General features: G+C 43.5%; 1 protein-coding gene across 1 annotated transcript in view; it reads left to right on the top strand.

Moving 5' to 3' along the window:
• Positions 1-10381, top strand: part of PSPC1 (paraspeckle component 1) — an 81172-nt gene that overhangs the window by 15212 nt on the left and 55579 nt on the right. The window contains 1 exon segment of the mRNA XM_017886459.1: positions 6095-6190. Within this exon segment, the coding sequence (XP_017741948.1) occupies positions 6095-6190 (96 nt within the window).

Here is a 10381-nt window from a genome sequence, read left to right as displayed (position 1 = left end):
AAAAAAAAAAAAAAAAAGAAAAAAATTAGATCCCTTTTCTTAATATTACCACATGGATCTATTTTGTCATTTTGTAAATTTAAGATATCATTGTTAGATCTTAGTGATTTTATTTTTTCTCCATCATAAAATATTTTATTAATATTGTCATCATGTTTTTTATTATTATTATTATTATTATTATTATTATTATTATTATTTTTGAGATGGGGTCTTGTTCTGTCGCCCAGGGTGGAGTGCAGTGGCATGATCTTGGCTCACTGCAACCTCTACCTTCTGGGTTCAAGTGATTCCTGTGCTTCAACCTCCTGAGTAGCTGGGATTACAGGTGCGCACCACCACACCCAGCTAACTTTTGGAATTTTACTAGAGATGGGGTTTCACCATGTTTGCCGTGGCTGCATCTTGGTAATTATTTTATCATTACTGTTCAACTATTCTCAACCATGCTTATAAATATACAACTGAGATAAAATGAAAAACCATCACAAAATGGTACATGTCTACAAGGATGATTCCGTGCAGAAATAAACTGTCATCATTACACATTCTTCATTTTAAAAATTACGTGTAGCTTGGGCACCATGGCAAAACCCTGTCTCTACAAAAAAATACAAAAATTAGCCAGGCATGGTGGTGCATGCTTGTAGTCCCAGGTGCTTGGGAGGCTGAGGTGGGAGGATCACTTGAGCCTGGGAGGTCGAGGCTGCAATGAACGGTTAGGGTTAGGGTTAGGGTGATCATGCCACTGCGTGGCAGGCTGGGCAGCAGAAAAAAAAAAAGAAATTACATACGCAAAATACTGCATTATCTTTTAAGTCACTTTTTTTTTTTTTTTTTTGAAGGCAAGTTCTGCTGTCACCCAGGTTGGAGTGCAGTGGCACGATCATAGCTCATTGTAACCTAGAATTCCTGGCCTCAAATGATCCTCCCACTTCAGTCTGCCAGAGTGCTGGGATTACAGGCACAAGCCACCTTGCCCGGCCCTTAAGTCGCCATGTTTTTAGTACTGTATATTCTACCTTGTTTCCATAGTTTTAAGGAAAGATCAGCCACAATGAGGAAAGATCAGTCACAAATATGTAATTCATATTATATATCATTACAGAAAATATGAAAACCCCAGATGTATACCAGTTGGTATGGTTAAAAAAATTATTGTGGATGCATGCAGTCCGTAAAATGGTGCCATTTTACATTGAGTACATTGGATATCTGAAAAAAAGCATATACAGGTGATTCACTTTATGTGACGTTGTGCATATATCCAACAGAAAGTCAAGTCTTCAGTGGTTTTCACAAAAATGTGATCAGAGCTCCTCTCCACATGTTAGGATTTCAGGGGCCTTCTTTCTTCTACAAAACTTACTATTTAAGTTTTTCCACAATGAAACATTTTCAAGTGTTTTTGTAAATAAATTAACACTTTAAATTTTGATATTTTCAGGCCTGAAAGAACACTGAAATACTTTTTCCCCTCTTGCCACCCGAAAAAAACCTTCAGTTTTTTTTTTTCCAAGACAGGGTTTCAGTCTGCCGCGCAGGCTGAAGCGCAGTGGTGTGATCTCTGCTCACTGCAACTTCCACCTCCTGGATTCAAGCAATTCTCATTCCTCAGTCTCCTGAGTAGCTGGGACCACAGCTGCCGCCCACCACCACGCCCAGTCAATTTTTTGTATTTCTTAGTAGAGATGGGGTTTTACCATGTTGGCCAGGCTGGTCTTAAACTCCTGACCTCAGGTGATACACTCGCCTTGGCCTCCCAAGGTGTTGCGATTACAGGCATGAGCCACCACGCCCAGCCAACTTCACTTTCGTTTAATGAACTCTTTACCAAGAACTGTGCTAAGTGCCCTACCTTTCTTCTTTCGTTATCATAACAACCCTACGATGCACTGCTATCCCATTTCACCGATGAGAAAACTTCGGCTAGTGCAGGTGAACCTCCTAGCCAAAGGATATGCAGCTATAACCTGCTCTAAACCCCAGGGCCTCAGTACCGAAGCCCCTCTCTCTTAGTCCTTCACATTTATAACCAAACTAATGATTGACTCGGTGGTAAAATGGGGAGAAAAGCAAAAATCCAAGCAGTAACTTCAGATTTAACATTATGGTTGAAGACTTTGATTTGTTTCTTTTCCGTCTGTTTTCTACTTTTTTTTTTTTTTTGAGACAGAGTCTCCCTCTGTCACCCAGGCTGGAGTGCAGTGGCACGATCTCGGCTCACCGCAACCTCTGCCTCCTGGGTTCAAGCAATCCTCCTGCTTCGGCCTCCTGAGTAGCTGGGATTACAGGTGTGCGCCACCACGCCCAGCTAATTATTTTTGTGTTTTTTAGTAGAGACGGGGTTTCACCATATTAGTCAGGCTAGTCTCGAACTCCTGACCTTGTGATCCGCCTGCCTCGGCCTCCCAAAGTGCTGGGGTTACAGGCGTGAGCCACCGTGCCCAGCTGTTTTCCACTTACTATATATACTTACATTTGCAAAAAGAGTAACCTGGGCAGCTCATGGCTGTAATCCCAGCACTTTGGGAGGCTGAAGCGAGAGGATATCTTGAGTCCAGAAGGTTGAGGCTGCAGTGAGCTGTGATTGCGCCACTGCACTCCAGCCTGGACAACAGAGTGAGACACTGTCTCGAGAAAAAAGAATAAATTTAGTTATTATACCTATGGCAAAACAGAATTTGAGTTTTTTTTTTTTTTTTTTTTGGAAATAGTTTTGCCCTTGTTGCCCAGGCTGGAGTGCAATGGCACAGTCTCGGCTCACTACAACCTCCGCCTCCTGGGTTCAAGGGATTATCCTGCCTCAGCCTCCCAAGTAGCTGGGACTACAGGCATGCGCCACCACACCCAGCTAATTTTTTGTGTTTAGTAGAGACGGGATTTCACATGTCGGTCAGGCTGGTCTCAAACTCCTGAGAGATCCACCTGCCTTGGCCTCCCAAAGTTCTGGAATTACAGCCGTGAGCCACTGTGCCTGGCCTTAGGTTGAGTTTTACAAACTTTGGTTATACCTAAAGATGAAAGTGAAATAAACAAGATGAATCAGAAAGTGGACAAAGGGAGCTTCTATAGGGAGTGGTGTATGTACAATGAAACCATAGATGTTAACATTTTAGTATGTTCTAATAAACAAAAATAAGATACAGTCCCTTAAGTAATTCCCTTGTACACAATACATACCCATGTTCTTTGGTCTTTTCATGTTGTGTAATTGATGAATGTGGTTGTGATTGATCTTTGCTTACTGGTTTATGTGTCTCTCTAGAAGTGGAATTGTAGGAGCAAGATGATATATAGAGAGAGAGGGGTAGAGGGAGACTTTATAAATTTGTTTGTATCGATGAAGTTCCCTCTTAGAAATCTGTACTTCTTCTCTCCCATACTGTGTAAGAGTTGTCTAGTGGCCCAAACTTACATGTGAAAAGTTTACAATTTGTTAAAATCTCTAACGTATTTGAGAGTACAGAGATGTCAAGAGTTTTCTCTCTTAGTACTGATTACGGTTTCCCTGGCTTCATACACTTGTCATTTCTGATGAATGACGTATCATCTGCTTGGCTCATTTTTCCTCTTAATTCTCTGTTTCTAAAGTTTGTTTGAAGGGGGTGGTCTTGTGTTACTGGAGGGGTTTGCTTGTTTCTTTGTTGGCCTCTGCCCAAGTGTACCTCTTACTTGGTTCTGTTACTGTTCTTTGTTTGTGGCCCTGCCATAGCTTCCAGCGGATGGATGGTCCATAAAATGCATCATTTTCATTTTGGCCCTGGGCCTTTTTGGGTACTTTTAGAAGTACCATGTCTTAAGTCTCTTTACCTTTGGGTTCCTATTCAGTTTATGTGAGGTTTCTATCATCTCATTTTACCACTTCATGATATTCCATACCTGCTTTAACTGTTTCCTTAAAATGTCTTCACTAACTCAGTAATAATTTTGAAAAGTTATTTTGTATCTTTTCTTACATTTAGGATCTAAAGTCTGTGTTAATCTCTGGTATAATTGTAAGAGAAACTTTTGGAGTCCAAAAACCCCCTTCATTTCTCTAGCTTAGTTTTTTCTCTCTGAAGCATCACTGTTTTGAAGGTAGTATAAATAGATTTTTTTTTTTTTTTTTTTTGAGACGGAGTCTTGCTCTGTCGCCCGGGCTGGAGTGCAGTGGCTGGATCTCAGCTCACTGCAAGCTCCGCCTCCCGGGTTTATGCCATTCTCCTGCCTCAGCCTCCGGAATAGCTGGGACTACAGGCGCCCGCCACCTCGCCCGGCTAGTTTTATTTTGTATTTTTTAGTAGAGACGGGGTTTCACCGTGTTAGCCAGGATGGTCTCGATCTCCTGACCTTGTGATCCACCCGTCTCGGCCTCCCAAAGTGCTGGGATTACAGGCTTGAGCCACCGTGCCCGGCCAGTATAAATAGATTTTAATGCTCCTTGCATGGTGAAGAGCCGATCTCAAAGGAAATTTTAATATCAGTGTGCCATCCATTCTACTCATTCCTCCTCCCCTCCATGAACTCTCCTTTTCTCCTGTTTTACTCAAGAAAACAGTAAAGAAGGAGGGCCTCTAGTCATATCTTTCATCACCCACTCTTCTTGTCACTTACTTCTCCCAACTTTTCTCCTTCAATGTCTGGTGTCTTCTGCCATCCCTCTTTCCCTTTTGTCTGGCTAACATCTTTTATTTTTATTTTAATTTGGAGATGGCGTCTTGCCTTACTGCCCAGGCTAGAGTTCAGTGGCTCCATCATAGCTCACTGCAGCCTCAAATTCCTAGGCTCAAGTGATCCTCCCACCTCAGCCTCCTGAGTAGTGTATGCCACCTGGCTAATTTTAAAATATATTGTAGAGTCAGGGTCTCGTCATCTTTCCTAGGCTGGTCTCAAACTTCTGGGCTCTAGCCATCTTCCCCGCCTCTGCTTCCCAAAGCACTAGAATTACAGATGTGAGCCACATTGCTGACATGTTTTAGATCTGATTTTCAGCTTTAACATTATTTTTTTTTGAGACAGAGTCTCGCTCTGCCGCCCAGGCTGGAGTACAGTGGCACGATCGCCACTCACTGCAACCTCTGCCTCCTGAGTTCAAGCAATTCTCATACCTCAGCCTCCTGAGTAGCTGGGACTATAGGCATGTGCCACCACACCTGGCTAAATTTTGTAGTTTTAGTAGAGATGGGAATTCCCCATGTTGGCCCCGCTCAAACTCTTAACCTCAGGTGGTCCGCCTGCCTTGGCCTTCCAAAGTGCTGGGATTATAGGTGTGAGCCACTGTGCCTTATGGCCAACATTTTTAAGTACTTTCTGAACAATACTGATAGATATAGGGAAACCGGGTGGTGGGCACAGGTGGGTGGGTTGAGGTGGTGGGACATGTTGATGATAAAGATATATACTTAGAAAATATCTCACTTGAGAAAAATGTCTCAGAAGTATCATTTGTACTCGTAAAAGTCAGTCAATAGCTGAAGCAGTGGCTATGATGATGACCACACATATAAAACATGAGTTAGGTACAAACTCGTTTTCATCGTACTTTCTGAATGTTAACTATAGCTGTTATGTTGGTTCATGATTGTTGCTTTATTTACTCATCTTTTTGTGGCTTTTGACATTCATCTCTCTCTGACTCAGTAAATGTTTATTGACTGAATTTTTTTTTTTTTTTTCTGGAAATGGAGTCTTGCTCTGTTGCCCAGGCTGGAGTGCAGTGATGCAATCTCCACTCACTTCAACCTCTGCCTCCTGGGTTCAAGCAATTCTCCTGCCTCAGCCTCTTGAGTAGCTGGCACACACCACAATGCCCAGCTAATTTTTTGTATTTTCAGTAGAGATGGAGTTTCACCATGTTGGCCTGGATGGTCTTGAACTCCTGACCTCAAGTGATCTGCCCGCCTTGGCCTCCCAAAGTACTGGGATTACAGGTGTGAGCCACTGCTTCGGCTATTGACTGCTTTTTATGAGTACAAATGATACTTCTGAGACATTTTTCTCAAGTGAGACATTTTCTAAGTATATATCTTTATTGTTATAAAACATTTATTTTAAGAAGGTATTAATTCTTGGCACTGTGTTAATTTTTATGAATGCTTTTATACCTGTCCAGGACCCCTCGTCCAGTCATTGTGGAACCCATGGAGCAGTTTGATGATGAAGATGGCTTGCCAGAGAAGCTGATGCAGAAAACTCAACAATATCATAAGTAAGATTTTATTAATAGTTAATTTGTATATATACTATTAAGGGTATTCATTACATTTGTTTTCAAATATTGTTGGATTATGAGGTGTTCTGTTTATTTATATAATCTGGGTAATAGAGTGGTCTAATCTACATGGAATGCTAATTTTCTTTTTTTTTTTTTGAGATACTATCTTGCTCTGTTGCCCAGGCTGGAGTGCAGTGGTGTGATCTTGGCTCCCTGTAATCTCTATGTCCCACATTCAAGTGATTCTTGTGCCTCAGACTCCGGAGTAGCTGGGATTACAGGCATGCACCACCATACCTAGCTAATAGTGTTCTTTTTTCATATGGGTAAAACATACTAGTTTTTTAAGAAAGGTCTACTTTTATAACTGGGGCAGGTGGGTACTAGGACACTGTCAATAATAGTTATGCCAGAAAAACAATGAAATCTAGATAACATGAAAATACTTTTTTTTTTTTTGAGATGGAGTCTTACTCTTGTCACACAGGCTGGAGTGCAGTGGCGTGAACTCAGCTCACTGCAACCTCCATCTCCCGGGTTCAAGTGATTATCCTTCCTCAGCCTTCTGAGTAGCTCGGATTACAGGCGTGTGCCACCACGCCCGACTAATTTTTTCGTGTTTTCAGTAGAGATGGGGTTTCACCATGTTGGTCAGGCTGGTCTCAAACTCCTGATCTTAAGTGATCTACCCGCTTCGGCCTCACAAAGTGCTAGGATGAGCCACCACACCCAGCTGAAAATACTTCCTAAGTTTTATTTTATGCTTCAAGTCTATTGTGGGTTAAAAGGAGACTTTTGGTGTACCAGGATGGAGCAGGATATTCCTAGTTAAATAACCTGGCACAGCGGAAAAACTTTTAGAGGTTGCAAAAAATAGCTCATTTTCAAAATGTTGTATGTTTATTCTTTTGCCCTTTTCACTTAGAATAATACAAGTATATTTACATTAACTGCCTATATGAGTGCATTCTTTTTAAGTTTATAAAGCTTTATTAAACATTTCAAATAGCTGTGCAACGAACATACCAAATAAAAGTTGTAGAATAGCAGTCCAAATGTTTCACAAGTATGGCTTCACAGTCCCATTCCCTAGATGGACTGCCTCCAGTTCTGTTCTCTGCCTGTCCCACCTCCCTTTCCCCTCCAATTTTCCCCTCCCCTCTACTTTTGTAGAGCATATTATGTTTTTAAAAATCAGTCACTTGGCCGGGCGCGGTGGCTCAAGCCTGTAATCCCAGCACTTTGGGAGGCCGAGACGGGCGGATCACAAGGTCAGGAGATCGAGACCATCCTGGCTAATACGGTGAAACCCCGTCTCTACTAAAAAATACAAAAACTAGCCGGGCGAGGTGGTGGGCGCTTGTAGTCCCAGCTACTTGGGAGGCTGAGGCAGGAGAATGGCGTAAACCCGGGGGGGCGGAGCTTGCAGTGAGCTGAGATCGGCCACTGCACTCCAGCCTGGGCGACAGAGCAAGACTCCGTCTCAAAAAAAAAAAAAAAAAAAATCAGTCACTTATTTATTTTTTTTTGCAGGGGAGGAATGAAGGGTTTTATTGAAAATGAAAGTACACTCCACAGTGTGGGCCTGAGCATAGGGGCTCGAAGGCCCTGTTACAGAGTTTTTGTGAGTTTAAATACTCTCTGCTTGGGGTGTGCCCTATGTAAATGAAGAGGATGAAGTAAAGTTACAAAGTCATTTACTTGGTGTATGCCCTATGGAGAGGATATTTCCTGTTATAGCTGAATTGTGAATTGGCCTTCTGTTCCCTGCTTCCAGACCCTATTTTCTTGCCTCATCTCCCCACTTAGAGATGTGATCCTCGTAAATCTTTATGGGAGACAGAGGAACCCATGGTCTTTTTTTCTGTAACTGCTTCGTGCTGACTTGGGTTGTAGTCTCTACCTATTGGGGATTACGGAACTCTCGCCCTGCTCCATCTAGTGGAGGCAGGGTAGTTTCTCGATGGCTAGGGTTGGTGTCTTCCCCTGGAACTGGCTGGAACCTTTGTTGCATGATCATCTGAAGCTTGATGGTCTCTCAAGGGTTCCAGTGGGTGCACAGTTCCAAAAGTGTGGAGGGACCCTTTTCATTTGTGAGACCATGAACCCAAAGTTCAAGGTCCCAAAGTTTTGTTGTAGTGTGGATGACAAGGACAGTCTTTCTTTCTTTTTTTTGAGATGGAGTCTCAGTCTATTGCCCAGGCTGGAGTGCAGTGGCTTGATCTCAGCTCACTGCAGCCTCTGCCTCCCAGGTTCAAGCGATTCTCCTGCCTCAGCATCCCAAGTAACTGGGAGTATAGGCGTGTGCCACCATGCCCGGCTAGTTTTTTTGTATTTTTAGTAGAGATGGAGTTTCACCACGTTAGCCAGGATGGGCTCAATCTCCTGACCTTGTGATCCGCCTTCCTTGACCTCCCAAAGTGCTGCGATTATAGGCGTGAGCCACCATGCCCGGTGACTGTCTTTCTTTGATGTTTCCAGAAGATTCAAACCATAAAACACTTTCTTAGGGCTGGGCGTGGTGGCTCATACGTGTAATCCTAGCACTTTGGGAGGCCAAGGCGGGTGGATCACAAGGTCAGGAGTTTGAGACCAGCCTGACCAACATGGTGAAACACTGTCTCTACTAAAATTACAAAAATTAGTCGGGCATGGTGGCATGCACCTGTAATCCCAGCTACTCAGGAGGCTGAGGCAGGAGAATTGCTTGAACCAGGAGGCGGAGGTTGTGGTGAGCCGAGATCGTGCCACCACACTCCACCCTGGATGACAGCGAGACTCCGTCTCAAAAAAATAAAAGATTTCTTTACCCTTTTGCCAGCATGCCAGGTTTCTGGGTTCTGTCTCCCTGAGCGGTCGTAGTGAACCTGCTTGATTTCCTCCTGGCTGGGTCACCAAAATATGTTAACAGTGGAGAGTGTCCAAGTTCTTGGCGTCTTGAACAAAGAATTGGACAAAATGCACAAACAAAGCAAGGAAGAAATGAGGGGTTTTATTGAAAATGAAAGTAGCACTCCACAGTCTGGGAACAGGCCTAAGCATAGGGACTCAAAGGCCTACTTACTTATTTTTTGAGAGTGTCACTTTGTTACCCAGGCTGGAGTGCAGTGGTGCAGTCTCAGCTCACTTCAACCTCCACCTCCCAAGTTCAAGCGATTCTTGTTCCTCACCCTCCTGAGTAGCTGGGATTACAGGCCTGCGCCACCACACCCAGCTAATTTTTGTATTTTTAGTAGAGATGGGTTTCACTATGTTGGCCAGGCTGGACTCGGAACTGCTGACCTCAGGTGATCCACCTGTCTTGGCCTCCCATAGTGCTGGGATTACAGGTGAGAGCCACCACACCCAGCCTAATTAATAGCTATTCTTATATCCTTTACAATGCGATTTCTCTCTCTCTCTTTTTTTTTTTTTTTTTTGAGACAGGGTCTGGCCCTATTGCCCAGACTGCGGTGTAATGGTGTGATCATGGCTCACTGCAGCCTCTACCTCCTGGTCTCAAGTGATCCTTCTACCTCAGTACCCACCAAGTAGCTGGGACTACAGATGTGGGCCACCATGCCCATCTAATTTTTAAATTTTTTTGTAAAGACAGAGTTTCGTCATGTTGCTCAGGGTGGTCTCGAACTCCTGGGCTCAAGTGATCTGCCCGCATTGACCTCTCAAACTGTTGGATTTACAGGTGTGAGGCACTGCACCTGGCCACAATGCCATTTTTTAAAGGGTTCCTGTGATTTCCTCTTCACTTAACTTTTTCCTTGTTATAGGTCACCATTGCAAATTTGAAATAAAGCATACGTTTGGATTTGGGAGTTAGAGAACTAGAAGTACAGGTTGTTACAAGAATAGACTTTATAGACAATATTTGTTTATATAGTTAATGATCTCAGCAAACCTTAATAAGAGCTAGTTATGGCTGGGCATGGTGGCTCACGCCTTTAATCCCAGCACTTTGGGAGGCTGAGGTGGGTGGATCACCTGAGGTCAGGAGTTCGAGACTAACCTGGCCAGCATGGTGAAACCCTGTCTCTACTAAAAATATAAAAATTAGTCCGATGCAGTGGCACGCACCTGTAATCCCAGCTATTTGGGAGGCTGAGGCAGGAGAATCGCTTGAATCCGGGAGGTGGAGCTGAGATTGTGCCACTGCACTCCAGCCTGGGTGACTGGAGTGAGACTTTCTCA

Source organism: Rhinopithecus bieti, unplaced genomic scaffold (genome assembly GCF_001698545.2).
Source record: "Rhinopithecus bieti isolate Rb0 unplaced genomic scaffold, ASM169854v2 scaffold_1014, whole genome shotgun sequence".
In the NCBI taxonomy this organism is placed as follows: domain Eukaryota; kingdom Metazoa; phylum Chordata; class Mammalia; order Primates; family Cercopithecidae; genus Rhinopithecus; species Rhinopithecus bieti.
Note: the sequence above shows the minus strand (reverse complement) of the source record. Positions and strands in the feature narration are given on the sequence as shown.